Source organism: Pipistrellus kuhlii, unplaced genomic scaffold (assembly GCF_014108245.1).
Source record: "Pipistrellus kuhlii isolate mPipKuh1 unplaced genomic scaffold, mPipKuh1.p scaffold_m20_p_2, whole genome shotgun sequence".
Classification (NCBI taxonomy): domain Eukaryota; kingdom Metazoa; phylum Chordata; class Mammalia; order Chiroptera; family Vespertilionidae; genus Pipistrellus; species Pipistrellus kuhlii.
Window position 1 is genome coordinate 171331006 of NW_023425515.1, and position 23201 is coordinate 171354206.

General features: G+C 40.7%; 1 protein-coding gene across 13 annotated transcripts in view; it reads right to left on the minus strand.

Annotated features, from left to right (window-relative positions):
- MACF1 (microtubule actin crosslinking factor 1) overlaps window positions 1-23201 on the minus strand; it is a 332073-nt gene that overhangs the window by 93369 nt on the left and 215503 nt on the right. For 11 of the 13 annotated variants that reach the window (XM_036443784.2, XM_036443786.2, XM_045584819.1 and 8 more), the window contains 12 exons: window positions 22855-23088; window positions 20459-20608; window positions 19382-19615; window positions 17840-18043; window positions 15057-15575; window positions 14121-14297; window positions 13741-13864; window positions 12456-12664; window positions 11800-12117; window positions 9603-9769; window positions 7313-7469; window positions 5358-5475 (listed from right to left, as the gene is read on the minus strand). In XM_036443784.2, the coding sequence (XP_036299677.1) occupies window positions 5358-5475; window positions 7313-7469; window positions 9603-9769; window positions 11800-12117; window positions 12456-12664; window positions 13741-13864; window positions 14121-14297; window positions 15057-15575; window positions 17840-18043; window positions 19382-19615; window positions 20459-20608; window positions 22855-23088 (2611 nt within the window). The remainder of the gene's footprint in view (window positions 1-5357; window positions 5476-7312; window positions 7470-9602; window positions 9770-11799; window positions 12118-12455; window positions 12665-13740; window positions 13865-14120; window positions 14298-15056; window positions 15576-17839; window positions 18044-19381; window positions 19616-20458; window positions 20609-22854; window positions 23089-23201) is intronic. The other 2 variants (XM_036443783.2, XM_036443782.2) reach the window with 1 other exon arrangement.

The window sequence follows — 23201 nt, forward strand, 5'->3', positions numbered from 1 at the left end:
AGCTCTTTGGCAGAAATAATCCCCAATTCTTTCTAGAGGAAATCCAAATTCTTTGGGCCCTGCCCTAATTTTGTGAAGCATGGAGTGGTAAAATGATTAAGTCCTTAGAATGGGACCTGACATTTATAATTAATGAGGATTTATAATTAACACCCAAAAGGTTCAACTTTAATATCTGTCTTTCAACATAATAAAAATAAAAAGTAATACAGTCAAGGACATAAAAAGCAACATTCTTTTAATAAAGATATTAAAACGAGCCTTTCTTATATTGTTTCAAATGGAAGGTTCCTGCTCTGGCTGGTTTGGCTCAGAAGATAGAGTGTCAGCCTGCAGACTGAAGGGTCCCAGGTTCAATTCCAGTCAAGGGCACATGCCTGGGTTGCAGGCTTGATCTTCAGTGGGGGGGGTGTAGGAGGCAGCCAACCAATGATTCACTCTCATCATTGATGTTTCTGTCTCTCCCTTCCTTTCTGAAATCAATTAAAAAAAAAAATGTATTTTTTTTAAAAGGAAGATTCCCTATCTTTCATGACTTTCTGCTCCCCTCTGCCCACCAGAAAACAGAAATTTGAGGTGCCATAAGCATTCCCATGAATCCTGCTATGGGTCTTTGATTCTGTTTCTAATTACCACAATTTCACCTGTATTCTCCCCAAGTTTATTCCTGTATTTCAGAGAAGTTTCCTAAGTAAAAACTAGATCAAAACTCTCCTGTACACTGATTTCACTGTGGAAAAAGTCATGTGCAGTTATATTAAAAACAGTCATTATGAAACATTAACATTAGTGTATTTTCATTGAAAAAGGAACCACACAGAAAGATCATCTTCCATTACAGTGTGGGGATGGCCAAGAAACTGAACTTGTAATTAGGAGAAGTTTCTACCCGAGATTGTCACTAAGCCGGGATGGGGAGCTCTAATCTATGGACAGACTTCAGATTCCTTCCTGATCTGAAGATAATACTACTTATCCTGTCAACTCTCACGGGGCTGCTGGACAAAGATAGTGAAGTAATGTACGTGAACGCACTTTATGAAACAAAAAGAATTATGCAAATGTAAGGAACTAGAATATTCATGATTTTTCAGAGTTGGAAGAGAACTTTGAGAATACTTACGCTAGTGATTTCAAATTGATTTTACACTTACTCTGTAAGTGTTCGGCTTCACCGTAATATTCAGAGTATATTTCTAACTATTTAGAAATAGCAATAAACCATGAGTGTTTAATTATGTTCAACCATATCCTTAACCCACTAGATACAACAAATTTATAGACAACCCTCAGTATCTACAAGGGATCGGTGCTAGGACCTCCACAGACACCAAAACTAAAGGATGCTCAAGTTCCTTATATCAAATGGCAGAGTCTCTGCATATAACCTACATTCTCCTGTAAACTTTAAATAATCTCTAGATTACATATAATACCTAATACAATGTAGATGCTATGTAAATAGTTGTTATATTGTATTGTTTAGGGAATAATTACAAGAAAAAAAAAAAACACCTCTGTACATATTCAGTACAGCAATGATCTTTGCCCTAATCACACAGCACATGTCAGCAACAACATACTACTTTTTTTTTTTTAAATATATTTTATTGATTTTTTTACAGAGAGGAGGAGAGAGGGATAGAGAGTTAGAAACGTCGATGAGAGAGAAACATCGACCAGCTGCCTCCTGCACACCCCCCACAGGGGATGTGCCCGCAACCAATGTACATGCCCTTGACCGGAATCGAACCTGAGACCCTTCAGTCCGCAGACCGACGCTCTACCACTGAGCCAAACCGGCTTTGGCAACATACTACTTTTTATTTTATTTTTTTTTTATTAAAAAAATATATTCCATTGATTTTTAAAAATTTTTTTTTTACAGAGAGGAAGGGAGAGAAATACAGAGTCAGAAACATCGGTGAGAGAGAAACATCCTACTGGGACGATGTGCCTGTAACCAAGGAACATGCCCTTGACCTGAATTGAACCTGGGACCCTTCAGTCTGCAGGCTGATGCTCTCTCCACTCAGCCAAACCGGTTAGGGCACTGGTCAGCAAACTCATTAGCCATCAGAGCCAAATATCAACAGTACAACAATTGAAATTTCTTTTGAGAGCCAAATTTTTAAAACTTAAACTATATAGGTAGGTACAGTGTTATTAACTTAATTAGGATACTCCTAAGCTGGCCTTTGCTAAAAACTCAAGGGGCCAAAGAGCCACATGTGGCTTGCAAGACAAAGTTTGCCGACCACTGGGTTAGGGCAATATAATACTTTTTAAAAGTATATATTTATTTTTTATTTTTATTTATTTATTTTTAATATATTTTATTGATTTTCCACAGAGAGGAAGGAAGAGGGAAAGAAAGTTAGAAACGTCCATGACTGAGAAACATCGACCAGCTGCCTCCTGCACACCCCCTGCCGGGGATGTGCCCGCAACCAATGTACATGCCCCTGACCGGAATCGAACCTGGGACCTTTCAGTCCGCAGGCCGATGTTCTATCCACTGAGCCAAACTGGTTTCGGCTATATTTATTTTTTAAATATATTTTATTAAATTTTTTTTTTTAACAGAGAGGAAGGGAGAGGGATAGAGAGTTGGAAACACTGATGAGAAAAAAAAAAAAACATCGATGAGAGAGAAACAATCAGCTGCCTCCTGCACACACCCTATAGGGATGTGCCTGCAACCAAGGTACATGCCTTTGACCAGAATTGAACCTAGGACTCTAAGTCCACAGGCCAATGCTCTATCCACTGAGCCAAACCAGTTAGGGCTGAAATTATTTTTGATCTGTAGTTGGTGCAATCACAGATAAGGAACCCGTGAATATTAAGGGCCAATTGTATTATTTTTTTTGGGGGGGGGGGGGGGGAGAAGCTCCTGCACCTCTATGCACACATCAAAGCTTCTTTTTGAGTGTCATCGATTGGAAGGTTGTAGCTCTTCACTAATACTTTACAATATTCAAACCTACACATGTCCATTCATGTCCAAAGAAAAATATCTATTTGTGTAGGATATGCGTACTACATTAAATAAAATGTCAAAAAAAAGTTGAGATACATCTTCTAAGAGTAAACACACATTAGGTAGAATTATGTAATAACAGAATTCTTAACACTTCAGGCCATGATTATGTCAGGTTAAAGACTGTTTTTGTCCTCGTCACCAGTTATAGGTGTTTTCTATATTTAAGGAAAAAATGAGAGCTCTCACTGAATATTTTTGGTGATTCAACGTTGAAAAAGAATGTCTTACTATATCACTTTCAAGCTTCTAGTTCAGTTTAATCAGAGAGTACTCTAAAATTACAAAATAAACTTTTAAAAACATTTGTCATCATTTACAACTGCTTATCTAAGTGAACTATAGTTTCTGGATACAATGTAACCAAACAAAATTTAGAAATAAATCAGATGATAAAGCTGTCATTTAATAATCCTTTTTCAAAATTTTATATTCACAATGATAGTCTCAATATTCTCCATTAATGGATTTCATAACAGATGAATACCAAAATAACTTATAAGGGAAACTTATGCCAACAAAATATCATTTTTGTTTTCTGTAGTAGAGTTATATGTGAGATTTAAATTAAAAATAAAAGGTTATAGCCGAAACCGGTTTGACTCAGTGGTAGAGCATCGGTCTGCGGACTGAAAGGTCCCAGGTTCGATTCCGGTCAGGGGCATGTACCTTGGTTGCAGGCACATCCCTGGCAAGGGGTGTGCAAGAGACAGCTGGTCGATGTTTCTCTCTCATCGACGTTTCTAGCTCTCTATCTCTCTCCCTTCCTCTCTGTAGAAAAATCAATAAAATATATTTTAAAAAATAAATTAAAAAAAGGTTATAATGCTTTAAAAAGTTTGAAAAACCAGTGATCTAGTCCAGGAGTTAGAAAACTATAACCTACCAGCCAAATCTGACCCTCTGCCTGTTTCTGCACAGAAAGCTTTATTGGAACAAAGCCACACCCATACACATATATTATCTATGCTTGCTTTAGTGCTATAACGACAGAGGCATGTAGATATGACAGAGACCATATGGCCCACAGGCATAAAATATATACTATCTGGCTTTTTATAGAAAAAGTTTTGCCAATTCCTGATATAGTCACATACCAACAAATCACTAAATTTGGAGGTTTATGTGTTAGAATATATATATTTTTTAAAAATCCATCAGTTCCTGAAATGTGAATATTTTAAATAATACAATATTGAGTTCAATTCAATTTTAACTTCTAGTTAGTAACAGGAGATCTTTAAACTTTAGGATACAACAGAAAAGTAGCTATTCTCAGGAGGAAAAAAAGGTCATCTTTTCCATACTATTTAAGCGACTATAGGGGTACATTAACATAGTCTGGTTATAAAACTTATGAGATACCAATTAGCAACTACTAAGTCACTGGGCTCATAGTGGATTCATTTAAAATTGAATTTGCAACCAGAGATTGTTCATGTATCTGGGCACAATCTTTATGTCCACTTCCAAGAAATGTTCCAGTCCCTGGAATATGATATTATTTCCTAAACTAGAGGCCTGGTGCACAAATTCGTGCATCAGTGGAGTCCCTTGGCCTGGCCTGGCCTGCAGGATTGGGCTGAAACTGGCTCTCTAACATCCCCCGAGGGGTCCCGGATTATGAGAGGGCACAGGCCAGGCATGGGGATTGGGGCCAGGGAGGGACGCAGGAGGTCCGCCAGGTAGAGAAGAACTGTGGGAGGGCTCCAGGGCATGTCAGGCCCATCTCACTCAGTTCCAATCATCCTTATTGGCCACACCCTACCAGCAAACTAACCTACCAGTCAGAGCATCTGCCCCCTGGTGGTCAGTGCACATCATAGTGAGCAGTTGAGTGGCCTTAGCATATCATTAGCACATTATGCTTTGATTGGTTGAATGGATGACCAGACAATCAGACACTGAGCACACTAGGCTTTTATTATCTAGCCTTTCCCAAGAAACCATGCTTATACCATCTAAAGGCTGACCCCAATTTAAAGATGTGCATAGTCATCCTGTTCCCACATATAAAAGAGAAAATGTTCAAGTTAGACAATCCCATTTTAACTGAGCCAACAAGTGGGCCAACAAAGTTTCTTTTTCCTATCATGGGAAGGAATTTTCCAAAATGGAGTACTCTTATATAGAAAATGGAAAATAGATCAGATTGAAGGGGAAGACTACTTCACAGACCTGTGCCACCCACCTCCCCCAATACACATTTGTTCTCATATCCAACCTTGTTTCTGACTTTTATTAAAGAGATCATTACAAGGGCCAAAGCAAAGAATGAGGTTTATTCACTACATTTTTAAGAGCTTGAACTCACCTGTTTTGGTTTGGGAATCAGGTGCTGTGATCTCCATGATGAGATTTTCTAAAGAAGTGCCTTTGCAATTGATTTCTTCTACCAAAGTTCCCTTACTTTCCCAGTCATCTAAGAGACCCTGTTTTAAAGAACAAAACAGCTAAGGTAACTTATAGGAGAGATACCTGTTTTACATATACTCCCTAAAGTTTTTATAAGCATTAAGAGACCATCCTTATATATTCACCATTTCAAGATCTTGGTTTAGATAGCCAAGGTATGAAAGAAGGATATCCTGGAATATTCAGGACCTTTACATTCATGCCATCATTCATTCATCAAATGTTTATTGAGTATTTACTATAGGCCAGGCCTCATGCTGAACACTGCGGATACACAGTAAGACAATGACACAGTTCTGAACCAAGAGCTCAGATTATCAATTGCATTATAATGTGATAAATACTTTTACAGAAATATGGACAGTCAGTCAACCCTGATATCACAAGCTTTGGCAAGAGGGAGGAAAGCTTTGAGTTAAGGTAAGAATTTGCCAGGTGGACAAAGGGAAAAGCATGCATATAAAGAATAAAAAAGAAATGGTCACTGGAGAGTAAAATGAGGAGCTAGATACTGAGCTATAGAGAACTACACAGTATCATGGTTACATTTTGTATGTTCAAGAGAACGTTATATTGGGTTTGAAGTCAAAGCTCTCACTTCTATAGGATGCCATTAGGAAACAATGGCATCTGTTCTATGTCAAAAGTATCAGGTTGTATTGTCTCTGAGATGTGGATGGCCTGCCACAGAAGTAAGATTTTACTCCTTGCAAAGCTGGGACATCGTCCTAGCCTGAAATCCCTTCCTAAAGTTCCCTGAAATCTTCCTTTTGATTTGAAGCTGCTTTTGATTTGAAGCTGCAGAGCAGCAGCAGAGAAAGATCCAGAGCAGCAGCAGAGAAAGATCCAGAGCCATTAACATCTAGCAAGCTCATGCTTCCTAGACTGAACCTTATCAAATCTCAGATTGTCAATTCTTTATTACTCGGGCTTGATTCCAAAGGATTACAGTTACTAACCTATGTATTGACATAGGATATTTTAAAATTTTGAGGGAAATACAGTGACATCTGTTGGACACCATGTGAACAACTACTAGTAAGTGGTCTGGACCTGACCACTAAGCAAGTGAGGTTTTTTTATTTTTATTTTTGGCCTGTGTTGCCATGAAAAATTCCTTGAAACACTAAGGGTATTAAAACCAAGAAACTGGGAACCTCTGCTCTAGGGAATTGCCCTACAGCAAATGCTCCTGGAACAGACTCTGTGAAAGCAAAAAAACTCTTATCTGTTCAAGATAAATCCTGCTTTCCTAAGACAATGGGGACAAATGTATAAGAGTTAGTTGGAGGCTGGTTTTAATTAAAAGAAGAATGTGTAAGAGGTATAAGCAGAGCCCCATGACTACAAATAAAAAATGGTACAGAGGGATTCTGCAGGGGATGGGGAAAAAGGGGTCCTTGTCTTGAAGCTATCTCCCAACCACCTCATTATATCATCTCTTTTATTAGTTATAGGACTAATTATGTTGATTTCCTGATCATATATTTTGTTACTTGCTCACATATAATTGTCTAATTCTCAAACATACAATGAGAATTTAAGCTACTTAAAAACTGGATTTTTACAAAAAAAATTTTTATGGCCTACCATAGCATGAGATGCATCCAAGAAACAGCTGAAACTTCGGAGGTATTATTCCAAAATTTTATTTTTGGTTTTGGTTTTTAAATAGATTTTTGGTGCTCAGTGCTTGGGTAGGGGTAGGTGTAGGTAGGACATTCAGTTCTAATGTAGATGGATTATTTGGATTTCTCACACACTTTCCCACCACAATTGGAATGAGTCCATACATGCCTCTAAACTACTGTCTACCGGCTAGCCCAATTCCTGGAGATATTTTTGTTCACCTACCTTCAGGTGTTCAATCTGCTTTTCCAGCTCTTTAGTACTCATGAAAGTCTCTGCAGGTGGTATATTTCCTTCAGTTTCCTTTAACCATTTCTGGAAGGTCCCAACTAGCTTCCGGAATTCATCCAATTGTTCCTGGCAAGTTGATGCATCTTCCTCTCTATCAACGGAGAGGTTTGGTTACTTGCCATACTAAACTGTGTGAAGTTTACTTGAACTAAAACTAAGTTCATTCTGGGACTCCAGGAATCATTTCCTAATAGCCCTTTTCTTCCCATCATCTTTTCCACAGCAGCTTTGGCAAAACAATATAATGTAAGAGAGCATCAAACTAAAGAATCTGTTGCCCTTGTTTGGACATTCTGGGGAAAGGAGTCTTCAATCTTACTCTAAGCTAAAGTGAAAGGGAGAAAAACTACAGGGAGCTTGCTATTTAGGTTCTATGATACAATGGAAGGAATGTAGGCTTTGGATCTTAAGTCCAGCTCTGATACTCTTTAGGTATTTGACTCTTTCCAGGCCTAATTCAAATGCTAATTCCTTTAACAAGCAAAAAGCTAAAACAAGAGGCGCTGAGTACTTAGGGTAAGTACACTAGGGACCAAAATAAAATAAATCCAGGAGAAAGGAGAAATCAATTTGAAATTCAGTTTGGAAATGGCCTCAGCACAGGGGAAGAAAAACAAAGCTTGCCTGGCCTTCATCCCCTTCTCCTTCCCTAAATTACCTGCATTAATTTGAGCAACTACTTTCCTCTAGTCACTAAGGCCATCATCTGCTAAATGGAGATTATATTTATGGCTAAACCAAGAGAAAAATCTTAACCAGCTCTTAAATCCATGTGAAGTGTTCTAGTGGAGGAATCATGGCTTTTCAACAGTGAGCTGATTACCTGAAATCAGCTACCTTTGTCATATATCCCCATGTTTGTCTTAAAAGAAAAAAGAACCCAGACACTCTTCAAAAACAGCAACTTAGATGTTGTCAAGCCTTGGCCGGTGGCTCAGTTGGTCCTGTACACCAGAAGGTTGAGGGTTTGATTCCAAATCTGAGGCACATATCTAGGTTGTGGACTCAATCCCAGCCAGGGGTGCATATGGGAGACAATGGATTCATGTTCTCTCTCCCCCTTCTGATGGGGAAAATGAGACATTTTTGGAGGCTAGCAATCTGAATCTGTGCCAGAACCTAATGCACATTGCTGTTAACTTATAGTCTAGTCACTACCCCTTCCTTAATTATCTGTTCTTACAAGACCTGTTTACCTAAGTACTCCCATTTTACAGAGGCCATAAACCATGAACAATATACAAACCCCCGAGGGGGTTATCAGTGCTGGCACCAGGCCAGGCCTTTAGGTGTGGTCTCACAGCCCCCACACCAACACCCGGGGCTTTTTGCAAAGCCTGCGAAAGGTCTGTAAGTCCATCCATATTTGGGGGACAAAGAAACCAAAAAGGTATAAAGGGAGAGCTCCCTCCATATTGGCTTGCTCAGGGCTTGGAGAGAAACCGTTTCATTGTACCGGTACATGTGAAACATGTGAAAATAAATGTTTTTTTTTCCTGTATCTCCGGTACTCCTGCATATTTTTTGCTCCCTAGTAAATTTTGTAGCACTTTCTCTCTATAAAATCAATAAACATATCCTCTGGTGAGGATTAATAATAAAAAATAACTTGTCAAAACAAGCAGGGTGAGTGCCAATATAACCAACCCTTAATTATGTCTGAGAAGTCTCCAATTTTTCTCTTTATTTCAAATCCTGCCACAATCCTACTTGCTGCCACAAATTTGTTCTGTTTGGTCCAAGTGACCTGGGCTTTTGATGGTACAGGGAGGGAACTGAGCCCCATTTTTTAGAAGGAATTCATCATTTAATAATTAAAAAAAAAACCCCACTAAGCATCAAGTAGATTGGGTAGCTCTGGTTGAAAGAGACACTTTCTAAATCATTTATTCCTCTATAGCACAGATTTTTTTCTCTTCCCCTTTTAAAAAAATACGTTTTATTGATTTTCAGAGAGAGGAAGGGAAAGACTGAAACATTGATGAGAGAGAATCATCGATTGGCTGCCTCCTACACACTCCCTACTGGGGCTCAAGCCTGCAACCCAGGCATGTGCCCTGACCAGGAATCGAACTGTAACCTCCTGATTCATACTCAACCACTAGGCCACACCGGCTGGACCATAGTAGAGTTCTTTTCTGGTAAGGAATGGAGAGGTAATAATTTCACTCAACAGCAAGAAAAAACTAGCTCCCCACACTGACCAACACATATGGGAACTCACCTTTCTTTAACTATCTTCTGTAGCTCTGTGAAGTCCTTTTTGAGGTTCCGTATCCTGTCCTGGTGTTGAGACAGGTCTAGTGCAAAGCCACAGGAGCTCAGTTCAGTGACCAGATGCTCAAGAGTAGCAAGGTTATCTTGTTGGTCTTCCATTTCTGAATTGAGCTCCTGTCAAGAAAAAGGAAATGTATTAAGTCCTCCGATCCTTATAAATAAATACACACTAAGAAATGAACGATACCTAGGCAGTATAACAGAATGAAAAGAATAGTTTTGGAGTAAAAAAAAAAAAAAAAAAAAAAAAATCGCCGAAACCGGTTTGGCTCAATGGATAGAGCGTCAGCTTGGGGACTGACGGGACCCAGGTTCGATTCCAGTCAAGGGCATGTACCTTGGTTGCGGGCATATCCCCAGTAGGGGGTGTGCAAGAGGCAGCTGATCGATGACTCTCTCTCATCCATGTTTCTAACTCTCTCTCTCTCTCCCTTCCTCTCTGTACAAAATCAATAAAATATATTTTTTTAAAAAATTTCAATCATGGCTTTGCCACTTACTAGTGTGTGCTCTTAAGCTAATAGATTTCTCTACGTTCCTACAGGTGATCTCTTTTGTAAAACAGGCACTCTCCCCACTATTGAAGATATTAGGTAAGAGAAAATTGTTGGCATAAAAATTAAAAAAGAGCTCGACTAGTATGCTCAGAGGTTGTGTTGACCTATGAACCAGAAGGCTGTGAGCTTGATCCCCATTGTGAGGCACGAGAGGGACAGCTGATCAATGCTTCTCTCTTATCACTGATGTTTCTATTTCTCTTTCCCTCTCCCTACCTTTCTGAAATCAATAAAAATATATTTTAAAAAATTGAAAAAGAGGTAAAACTACATTTTCACATGATATGAAAGTGTACTTGCAAAATCCAAGAGCATCAACAATACAACTAAATCCAACAATGAAGTAATTCGTTGTTTGAAGTAAGATATCAAAATATAAAATCAACATATTAAAATCAAATGCGAAAACTTAATTTATAATAGCAACACAAAAGGTATAATTTTAGGAATCAACTAATAAGAAACTATATAAAACCTTTATGAATAAAACTTTTACAACACTATGAAAGATACAAAAACAGTCCTAAATAAATGGAAATACACCCATAAAAATGTGTATTCATGTATATATATATGTATGTATAGGTAATTTATTTTTTTTCAGAAAGGAAGGGAGAGGGAGAGAAAGATAGAAATATCAATGATGAGAGAGAATCATTGATCGACTGCCTCTTGCATGATCCACACAGGAGATGGAGCCTGCAACTTGGCATATACCCTGACTGGGAATTGAACCACGGCCTCCTGGTTCATAGGTTGACACCCAACCACTGAGCCACACCAGCTTGGCTTAATAAGTAAATTTAATGTGACTCAAATAAAAATACTACCTTCTTCTTTATAGCTAATAAAGTTGATTCTAAAGTTCATATGAAACAATAAATATGCAATTATAGCTAGGAAAAATCCTGAAGAAAAAAAAAAGTAATGAGGGAGACTAGCCCAACCAGATATTAAAACATATCATCAAGCCTCTATAATGAACAACAGTGTACTATGGTATATGAATGGACAGACCAATGAAACAGAGCAGTGCAGTCTTGCCAGAGGTCAAGTTGGCCACTCCTTGGTCAAATTAAATATAAGCACATACTATGACCTAACACTTCCACTCCTAGATATATATATATCTTTGGTACGTAATACTCTTCACCAAATATATTTAGCTCTGTGCCTTCTACAAATCTGTAGGATTACATATCACCACAGACAGGTATGCTCAAGTGAAACGTGCTTTGACTAGCAAAATGTAAATGCACATGATATTCCCTCTTCCCATTGAAGCAATCATAAAAACTTTGTCAGGATGGAAGTTTCCATCAACTTGAATCCCTGACTGACCATGATAAGCTAAGTATCCTGCTGATTTAGGTTGAACATGTAGTACGAGTGAAAAGTAAATCTGGGTATGTTTCTAAAAAATGGACAAACAATATCTAGATTGCAGGATGGCTGTGATAATTCTTTAAGATAATGCAGGTGAAGTTTCCAGGATATTGACTGACATCTTATGTCCTCAGTGAATGTAGGGCCCTTCCTTGCCCTGATTTCCCCTTTATTCTGTCCATATGGCAGGGATAGCCTCACCTGGATCTGCTGGAAGAAATGTGCAATATCGTGATCTGGCTGATTTCCGGAGGCCAGCATCCGACTTTTGTTTTCCATGAATTGCTGCAGCTTTTCCGAGAGATGTTCGAACATCTCTGCCTGAGGCAGGAGCTTCTTTAGGGAGCTCTCCTTTTCTTGCTGCTGCAGACAGAGCTGCTGGAAGCGCTGGTTCACCTCCGCCAGTTTGCCCTGCAGCCCTGCTGCTGTGCTGCTGTCTGCCGTCTCCATGAACCGGGTTACCATCTCACGAGTGGCCTCCAAGCTGCTCTTTTGCCGAGCAATGTCCTGCTTCAATTTCTGTCATCAAGAAGATGTGTCAAACTTCTAATAACTACACATTTATCTCCTCTGGAGGGTTGGAGGATTGGAACTGAGCCTTTGGAACATCATATATCTCATCTTCCTAGTTCTCTAACCCATTCCACCAAATGGCCTTGAAATCCCCATTGTTCTTGAAACTTGACAATGATTTGGAAATGGGTAGTGATAACTTCAAATGGATTAGTCATCATGTCTTAGCCTCGTTATCAGAAGATTCATGAACATGAATTCTTCTCTTGATACTTTTTCAAAGTGATGCAATTATGGAACATGGCAAATACACTCTATGCTAACTCTTGGGATAGAGGTCTTACCATATTAGTGGCCAGGGCTTCTTGGATGACTCCTGATGTCAGGGATGCCACCTGTTCCTTTTCCAGGCTTTTTTCAACTTCCATGATGGACTGCAACAAGCTGTCCAGGCTTTCCTGCACACTCTGCGACTGGGCAATTGCCTTCTGCAGCAGAGCAGAGCGCTCAGCCAGGCTAGAGGAGAGGCTCTGGAAACGGCTAAGTATGGAATCTGGAAAAACATGGCCATGAAAAGAGAGTGGAGACTATTTTTGTGTTGTGCTTTTAAAAAGAATGTATTAAGTTGCAGGTTAATTATAATAACAGACATCAAGACAAATAGAAGGAATAAGCTTAAAGGACATTAGTATTTGAGCCAAATTCCATAAGCACAATTTATTTAGCACCTACTACGTGCCAGACATTGTGCTACAGTAGATACTGAAGACTATAGATAAGTGTGATAAAAACCTTGCCTTCTTCAAACCTAAGGCTCTGAAAGAGAAGGTAAGCAGATGTAGGCACAACTAACCATGAAAATAAAATCCTAAGTGCTACAGTGGTATTAAGGGGTACTAGTGAGAGAAAGAAAAAAAAAAAGTTTAACTGATTTGTCCTGGCTGGTATAGCTCAGTGGTTTGGGAGCATCATCCCATGCACTAGAATGTCATGGGTTCCATCCCCTGTCAGGGCACATATCTAGGTTTCAGGTTCAACCCCCAGTTGGTCACATCCAATCTCTGTATCTTTCTTACATCAATATTTCTCTCCCTCTATCTGTCCCTTCCTCTCTCTCTAAAATAAAATTTAAAAATACATATTTTAAAAGTTAAAAGAAAAAAAGAGTACTAGAGAGGCCTGAAAGAAAATCAGTTATTTCTTATCCTTTATTTATTTTGGGAGGTGATGGTGGTGGTGGTCAGGACTTTACAAAGGAAGCAATCTCTTGGCTACATCTTAAGCATGAGTAAGATTTCACCATGCATGTAAGCCCTCATTTAATGTTATCAGCTAAGCAACAGGAAAAACTTCAGGGGTAAAGCAATGAAGAAATGACTAGTTTATTTGGGAAAGGAAAGACATAGGATGTATCTAAAAGGCAGAATGCCTGGGGGGAAAAGGTGTTGAAGGCAGATTGTAAAGGTCCTTCAAAGATACAAGAATAAAGCTCATGGGAGGGTGAGCTATTCACGTTTATAGCCTCAGCACCCAGTGAGCACTAGATACCTGTACAACACCACGGGATCTACTACGGAACGAGGTACATACTAGGAATTGGACAGCACTATACCTGTCGCTGTTTCATACCTGTAGTTTCTTGAACACGCTTGTGGTCTGGGGCTGGTTTCTCTTTAATTTCCATGAGGTCACAAGCTACTTTTTGAAGTTTTTCTACAGGTACTTGGTGCTCAGCCAATTCCTCCTGCAACTGCTGCTCGTTGGTGCAAAAGGACAAAAGAAAAACAACTAAGTGCGTAATCAAAGCTGTTTCTAGGAACCTAGAGCTACGAAGCCTCTGTATAAAATAATTCTCAGCTTAACCAGAGCCACTGATATTAGAATACATTGTTTAGGAACAAGATCTTGTCCAAGGCAGCCCAACCATGGTTTTTAACCTAAAGGCCAACATTTGCTTTACTTTTGGGTACTGTAAGCCACGCAGTACAACAGCCTGTGTCCTGGCTTACCTTTGTTGTTGCAAGCTGCTGTTGCAGGACCCCAGGGTCAGAGGCCACAGTATCTGAGAGGAGCTTTTCCACTTTGACCTCACAGGCCTGCATCCAGGCCTGCAGGCTGTCAGCGCTGCTCTGGAACTGCTGGTAATGGCCTAGCAGCATGTTCAGGTGAGAGCCCAATCGTGTACACTGTGCCGGAGAAAGGAGGGAAAGAAAGCTTAGCGAGCCAGGCCGTAGGCAGCAGCGTCCTCGGCACAGCCCAGGAGAGGCCTGGCTTTGTTACAGGGAAGTCACTGTAACTGCAGGTAGGGGTAGCGCCCCCTTGAATAGATAAGCAGAACTACCTTTTATGAGTGAGTTCCTCATCGTTTGACCTATTCTATTCACCTCAACTCTGTTACACACTGGGAAATATTTAGTGCTATATGATAAGCCATCAAAGAAATATATGTCAGGTTGTAAGAGAAATGGGACTGAGAAAAGTCTCTCTCTGAGGGTTAGAGGTATTGATACAAAGCACAAGATGGGTGAGAAGAACTGACTAGATTCTATGCCTTAGGAGCTAAAAGGAGTTCTCTGATAGGAAGATATGGATTTACCCTCGATGCTCTGTCCAGGAATATCGACTGTGCACTGGGTTTAAGTTTCCCCTGCACTATATCTCCTCCTCCGAGGAGCCATTGTGGGCTGGTCATGATACAGAAGGCAAGCACCTGCACCAGCACCTCTGGAGTGAGATGAGCTGCTGATATTGCTAGGATCGGGCACTAGCCCGTGAGCCTTCATGTTTTGCATTTTTGCATAGCTCATAAAGACACTCTGTCTGTGGTCAATATACAAATTAGCTCATTCACTGTGTCCTGAGGTTTCTAAGTCTCAGAAACCACCCACAGTTTTGAGGGCTGCCAGGATCGGTTCACCAGAGGCTGCCAGGAGCCGCTCCCATACCTTTGAATGGAGAGCAGTGTATCTCTCTGTTGCATCCTTCAGCTTGTCCTTTACTAAGGTTCCAGCTGCTGATGGCTCTCTGTCTTCCTCCAGGCTCTTTTCAGTGTCCAACACTTTCTGTCCTGAGATAGTCACAAACCTCAAGTCTCCTTTGTGGGAAATTACATCCTCCGAGAAGCTCCCCTGCCGCTTCAGCAGGGCGGGAAGGGCTTCGGGGCTGCTGCCTCCCTCGTGCATGCTCTCCAGCTCTTTCTCAGACCGTTCGAGCCAGTTTTCAAACTCTCTATGGTCCTGCAGAAACTTCTGCAGCTCATCCCGCAGTGTCTGCACCTGCTTCAGCCCTGCCTCTGACTGGGCCAGGGAAGTTGCATACTGTTCCTTTAGCTCTCCTAGCTTCTCCTGCAGCGTCTGCCGTTCCTCAGGTGTGAGATTGTGGCCATGCTGGTCCAGGAAGGCCTGAGCTGACTGGGTGGCCAGGATGAAATTTTGTTGCTGAGATAGCAATTCTTGGTGATGGGCCTGGCAAAAAATCCCCCCAAACAAAGAACAATTAGCAGGGACACCACAATAATGTGGTTATGTCTACAACTAGAAATAGAGAAATTTTTGTAGGCCCCTTTTATAGCTGCTCAGAAATCAGCAATCTCTCTAAGCATTATGCCGTATTTCAGCTGAACTGACACATACAGAATCTTAACATTTTCAAAAGTATTTTACATGTTTTATCTCATCTGATTGCGGCACAATCTACAATGTTGGAAGACAATATAATATCCATATTAAAGATGGGTATTACCAAAAAGTAAATACCAAAAAGATGTACTATTGATTAAGGTCATGCAGGTAGTTAAGGGATGAATTGTTGACCCGACTCTCTTCACTAAATCATCCTAAGTCTAAGAGAAGGTATAAATAGCCAACTCATAATTACCCATATGAATGCAAGGAAAGAAGAAGCTGGGTGAGCCATACATGAAACAACATAAAAACTGCCAATTCTTAGTCATGAAATCTATCAGTCAATGATCTATGGAGACTGTCCTAACAGGAAAGATCTAGGGAAATTAATTCATTAACTAAATGATTTACACATTAATGAGAGTGAGCTGTGTTTCCGGACAGCATAGGTAATGTGTCTGTGCTGTCTCCATGTTTCAATGTGGACTTTTTTCTGTTCCAATGGGATGGAAGTGAAAGAAAGACAATAGTGGTTGTTCAAACAATGTTCTTCCCGAGTCTAACAGAAGTCAGAGGGAGTTCCCTCAGTGTTCCTAACTATCTATATTGCTGATGCAACTACCTAGAGAAGGACTAAGCCTTCAGAATATTGTCCGGTTTCAACCTGTGTCAACCATAATCTGATAGCCTCAGATTACAACATCCTCTTAGGGAATCTGGGGTGAGAAACATATCCTGCTCAAATAACTAGTAAGGAGCATCTAGTAACACAGTGTGTCTATGTACCATCCCGATGTCCCCTTCTCATCCTCCAACCCATCCAACTATAAGTAAGGCTGTTTCCTTACTAGGTTGGAAATACTACTTAGTCAAGCTGACAGCTACCAGCAAGAGGGGTCAGGAAGGCTCCTAAGACAGCAGAACCATCTCTGCTCTGTGCTGTTACAGGAGTGCCAGGGCTTTGGGGGGGACACACTACAATGAATCTCCCAAGCACAGAATGGGCTTGCCAGAGGCAGAAGTCCTATTAGTACACAACAGACAACGGTCCACACAAGCCGTTCAACAGAAGCACTCCAGCTAAACCAACTTTTTGTGCTCAGAAGGTAACACTACTAAAATATGCGATACGTGTGTTTTATAAGTGCCCTGAATATACAATTATCTTTCAACAATGCCATATAATGTGCCTGCATGTGCCAGTTAATGTCCCCGGAGACAGTTTATCTGGTTAGTTCACTGATTTATCTCCAATGCCTGTCATAGAGCAGATGCTCAATATTTGCTAAATGAAGGAATAAATGAATAGAGATAAACAGTAAGAAAGAAATGGTCTCATAAGTAAAATAGGAAACCACTAAAAAGATATACCATTTTAGAAAGACTACTTAGTGTGGGAAAGGAATGGGAGGATTAAAGCCAACAGGCAAGGAGACCAGTAGAAACTACTGTAATAATACAAGTCCAAACTACAATAACTCAATGGAGATATAGATGTGTGGCTGCCTGTGAGAGAGATACAAGCACTATGACTGATTCGATATGGGACAGCAAGGCATGGAAAGGAGTCTTGAATGATATCTAATTCAGGCAATTAACACAGGAAGGAGAATGTGTTTGATCAGGAGAGGAGTATTATAGTAAACAGGCATTCCATTTTTCAGTTTGAGATGCTTATGATTTCAACTTGTCAAGAGGAAGTCAGATTTATTTAATGGCTTGAAGCTCAGGACAGCATTTGGGCTAGAGTCAAATATACATATGTAATTATTTAGTACAGATGGTAATTGAAGTATCATGAATGTATTGAACTACCCAAGGAAAGTATATTTTGAAAGATGAGAACAAGTCTAGACTATGTTAAAAGCACACCAGTATGTGAAACAGTGCCTAGAGGGAAGGAATACAATTATCAAGGCAGAGTAGTGCCTTGTGAAGTAAGGGAGAGAGTATTCAAGAGGCGTGCCCAGCCATGCTAAAGCTGCTGAGACATCAAAGACTGTGAACTGAGAAATGCTCCCTGGATTCAAGAGCAAGGAGGTACTGGTGACTTGCTCAGGGTAGAAGGGAGTCCCCAGCACAGTGAGGACAAGCAACACCCTCACCTTCATCTTCTCATACTGCTTGTCCAGTCTCTCTGAGGCGTGGTGCACTCCCATGTGACCATCGGTGGTATCCAAGGCTCCTTTCTCCAGGCTAGCTCCTGACAGCTGCTCCATCCGTCCACCAGGTGATCCCACTGAAGCCACCCAATCCAAGAGAGCATCAATCTTACTCCTGTTCTCTGCCAGTTCCTTTGCAGCTTTACTCTAAAGGAGTAAAGGGAGTCTAATGAGAAGGCCTTAGATACTCAGCAATTATAGGTTACAGGTTAAATCAAGAGGGAAATTTTTATGCTAAAGAAAATGAGAAGCTCTAAGATTGGGTATAGTCAATCTTAGAACTCACAAAAAAGAATGAGCAGCTAAATCTGTTGAAAAAATAATTATTGAAAATAATCTCTAGATTTTTGTGTATATCTTACTGCTTTAAAAGATGGGAGAGCCTTGGCCAGTGTGGCTCAGTTGGTTGGTGCATTGTCCCGTGTCCTGTGCACCAGAGAGTCAGAGGTTCGATTCCTGGTGAGGGCACATACCTAGGTTGTGGGTTCACATGGGAGGCAACTAATTGGTGTTTCTCACATCTCGCTCTCTCTCTCTCTCTCTCCCCCCCCCCCTTCCTGTCTAAAAATAAAAAAGCGGGGGGGGGGGGGTCGGGGGGAGTCCTAGGATTTAAAAGGCTTTATTTTATTAAGAGGTGACTTAATCCTGGCACCCCAGCAAAGCCTCACAGCATTCTTTCTAGGCACGCAAAGGTGATACACTGGCTTGGCATACTCAATTTCCTGGCTGTGCCTTCCTAAGGGAAATATAGACTCCTCCAGCCTTTCCTCTGCCAAACAGAACACCGAGTACTGAAACGAGTTTACGATTCCTCAAGTATTTTAATTAATTAAAAAGGATATGCCAAGGGATACATTCACATAGTTCAGACTTTATCTTCAGGTCTCTTATTTCTATTTTCTCTATCTCCCTGTTAGCATCAAAGTCCATGGCTGGACAGAGTATTTTAATTCAATCTGCCAGCACCAAGTGGGGTGCAGAAGACCATTTGAGACTTTACCTTGTCATGGGTTTATCCCAGTGCCTAGATCGCCCTAAAACTACAGTGAAAAAGCTTGGAGACTCCCCAGATACTCCCCTCCCCCCCCAACACACACACACACACACACACACACACACACACACAGACACTCCTGGGTCACCAGTCTAGATTCATGTAAGAAATATGCCATTTGCATTTTCCTCCCCAAGGTACCACCCTTACTCACTAAATTCTTTCTGTCATTTTCCTAGTATTCAGAGTACTAAATATACAGAATGCCATTTTTTCCCTTAATATAAACTTCCTACCAATTATTCCCAACTTCAAGTTCTTCAGAATATTTCTCACGAAGATAAAGTACTGACTCAAAGATCTGTTCCTGAAACAGCCCCTTTTCATGACTCTGCTCTGCGTAAGGCAGTTCCTCCTCATCACCTCTCATTTGTGTAGGTACCAATATTTTCTTTTTCAAAAAATACCAAGTGTCGCAGCAGCCTGGTTACCTTTTCAGTCTCCTGCTGTAAGGCTGAGGTCACTACTTCCTCCAGCTCCTTCTGGGCCACCCGCGTCCGTGCCTGAAGAGCCTCATATTGCTCCTTCGCCTGATGAAGTTTTTCCCGAAGAGCTGTCACCTCCTGGGGGCTCAGCTTGGTCTGGTTCTCTTCCAGGAACCCTTCGATGTCTTTGACAACGCTGGCAAATGAGGCGGCGCGATTCTGAATGTCGTCCTGTAAATCCTAACACATGAAAACAGGGATAGCAGAGCCTTCAACTTTAGTATGCCTAAGACCTAATAGTACGAAGGTGGAATGGGATGACATATCTGCAACAGACATGTCTCTGCTAATATTCAATTTCTAAAGCAAAATTTAAATGGAAATTTCTGAGAAAATGTTTAGTGAAGACAAAAAAAGGAGACCCATAAACATGATGACTAGCAGAGATTTTTATTTTGTAATGAGTTATCCTCGAAGAGTTCATTCTTCTATAAAGAAGAGTTGACAACAGGATTCTAGCTGAGTCATGGCCAGGCTGGTCCTTCCTCCTCTCCTTATCCTTACTGTAGCCTATAAGAACTAGCAAGATGTGGGTGCTGCCTAGTCTCACGCCTCATCATTCACTAATTAATCTTCCTTTTGTTCTTTTTAGCCCAATTGAACTAGCTTTCTTTCAGTTCTGGAGTATGTGGTGCTCGATCCCATTCCCACCTGAAGAAAGATACATAGACCTCAGCCTGCATATTCTCTTCCATCTCCCACCCCTGAATTCCTTAACCCCTACACATTGTTCATTTCTCCGTTTAAGCAACATTTCTTCAAGGTAATCTTTTCTGACATCCTAGACTAGGTTGAGTCTCTGTTATATGTTCTCATGTAACTTTTCCTTCATATGTATATTAGTTAATAATTATTTGTACATTTTTGTGAGTATCTGTATCTGTCTCTTCCACTAAACTGTAAGCATCACGTGAGCAGGGTTATTTACCATTATGTTCCTAACACTAAGCACGTACCTAGCACACAGTAAGCCTTTTAAATATCTGTGACGAAATGCAAAAGAATGAATTAACTTAGACTGACCTTCAAGTCACTTTGGTTCTTCTGCAAAGCAGAAAGATCCTGCTGGGAGGCTCTACCTTGATGGCCAACCAATGCTCTTTCTGCCTGTCCTACCCAGCTGCAAAGATCCTCCAGTTTCTCATGACAAGTATTTTGTTGTTTCTGCAAGGTCTAGTTAAAATGCAAAGGGGCCAAAAGACAATTAATAATTCTCATTTTATAAAAACAAGGTAACTCCCTGAAATATAAAACAAGGTTACAGTTTAAGAACGGAAAAGTTGGTGGGAGACTAGAACAGGAAAAGCACAGAACCATATTTAAAAAGCTCCCCTCATCTGGAAAACCCACCGATCTGGGCCTATGGTCTGGATTATAATGAGGGGTACGGCAATTTCAGGTGAGAACGCTCCCAGGTTTGGGTCTGGGAGCTCCTTTGCCAGACTGCTGTTATCCTTAGAATTGGGAACAAAGCCCAGATGCTTAAAAGCCAGAGATGATAATGGTGATGAAAATAAATAGTGGTTCTGACCAGTTCCTCTACCAGAACCAGAGGATATGCTACATATTAGTCAAAATGTGGAAAATTAGAAGGAAGTACTAGAAGGGGGGGGGGGTTCAAGAAACTGGACAATTCATAATTTAATTAAGCTTAATAATTTAGCAGACTTATAAATCCAACGTCTCACAAATGTAGACACCCTTTAAATTGAAATGAGGGGCTTGTCTATTTTGAGAAAGAAAAGTGCCCAACATTAGCAACTGGCTGTCATTCAGTTGTCTACACTGATATCAAGAGAAAAGCCAGGCCCAAGGGGAGGGAGGGAATATGTTTCTGTGCCTGATCCCAGATCTCATCTCAGCTGCCTGACACTGAAGCACCTGACCGAGCAATTGAGCATGATGTGTTCTCCTGACCATCCTTCTAAAACCATTTTCCACCAGTTTCTACCCTCTGATGGCATTTTAGTCACCTGCACTTACAAACAGGTGCCAAAATTGGCCCTCTCTCCCCCTCTTTAGGACAAATAGAAGGGCTCTGCAAGAGAACTCCTAAGAGCTCTTCAGCTGTAAAACGGGATCTTCATGGGTTAGGATGGGTGCAGACTGAATCTGAAAAAAGCAAAGCAAACAAGTTAACACACAGACATACACATGCATCCAGGGCAAATATAAAGAAGCAGAACATTTCTGACAATTACAAGGTTAATAAACATTGTGGAATTAATTATGTGCTCAGAGAGAATGGTCACATGCAGTAGTAGCACTGGTTACTGCTCAGGGGCCGACCCTGGATCTGGGCTGTGTCTTACTTAAGGCGGCTCAGACCAACGCTATTTCAGTAACTGTCCACAGGCTATATACATTTCTAAGTGAAGACAGTGCAAATTTTCAGATCTCAAAAGTAACCTAAACTATTTAATTAGTATTTTATTTATATTTTAAAAGAGTTGAAACAGCTAAGCAGTAATGGGGGACATGTAAAATTGACTAACGCACTTTCCTTTAAGCCTGACTCAAAAGCTCCATCTACTTTATGCATTATTTAATAAAGCAGATCCTGAGATGGATTTGCTGGTGGTAATAATGGCAATTCTAATATCATCTTGATGAATTCCAATTTATTATTCAAACAGCAGAAATGGTATAAGCATCATTCTTGGTATTTTAAGGTTGTTACCATTATACAGTAATGTTAACTTTTGCAAGGAAGAGTCGCAATGAAAAGTGGTAGAGTGGTTAGTTTTTCCCCAAAAATGGATCGCTGCTGCTTCTACACATCGTTTTCCAAAGTAAGCACTGGGCAGGACAGTGTGAAGAAAGGTGCTGGGAAATGGTACTTTAGAGCAGTGGTCGCTAACGGTGGTCTGTGGACCCGTGGTGGTTTGTGAGGTCAGAAAGCTTGGCGACTGCTGCTTTAGGGGTCCTAAAAATTACTATGATTCTGATAAAAATTTCCTTGTCAGCTGTTTGAAGGTTGTCAAGGAATCTGAGTGTTAAACATTTCAAAAGCCCAGAATAAAACTGACTTTAATACTTCTTCTCAAGAGCTCAGAGTATCTAAATATTTTTAACAGCCTTCAAAAGAAGGTTAAGGGAGCAAAGAGGACTGGGGATGTGATTTTCATTTGAAAGTCAGAGACAATGAGACACAGTGAGGGGAGAGTCTTATAAAAAAGAAAATACTTGCACATGCATACACATGTAAACACATGTATTCTCTCACACGCACGCATACATAAAACCAAAACATGGCAAGAAAAACAGCCAGAATAGTGGTAAAATGGCCTGAATGACATGAAATTTCAAAATTGGTAAACGCAGGCTCCTGGAATCATGGTAGATGTGTTCTGGCCAGAAAACCCAAACACAGGACATCCCAAAAGACAAACTGGGCCGAGCTGCTGGTTCAGCCTGACCTTGACCAGGGCTGCCTGCTCCACTTGTTGACGATGACCCTGCAAGGCATTCATCTGAGCTGCAGTGTGTGCCACGAGGTCCTGGAAAGACCTCTGCAGTTCATTCAGAAGCCGCAGCATCCGCCGGTTCTGCTGAGGGGACAAGTCCTGGGCATGCTCGGAGAGAAAGAACTGAATATCAAAAGCGAGAGCATCCAGCTGAGATTTCCTTTCAGCCATGGGCTGTTTCAAATCCTAAGGTAAGCAGAAAAAGGGGGGAAAAATAAATGCAATTTCTAATTCTCTACTGAAGCAGAAGCTGTTGGTTTTAATAAAAAACCAACATAGTCAACGAGAGGCTAATTTTC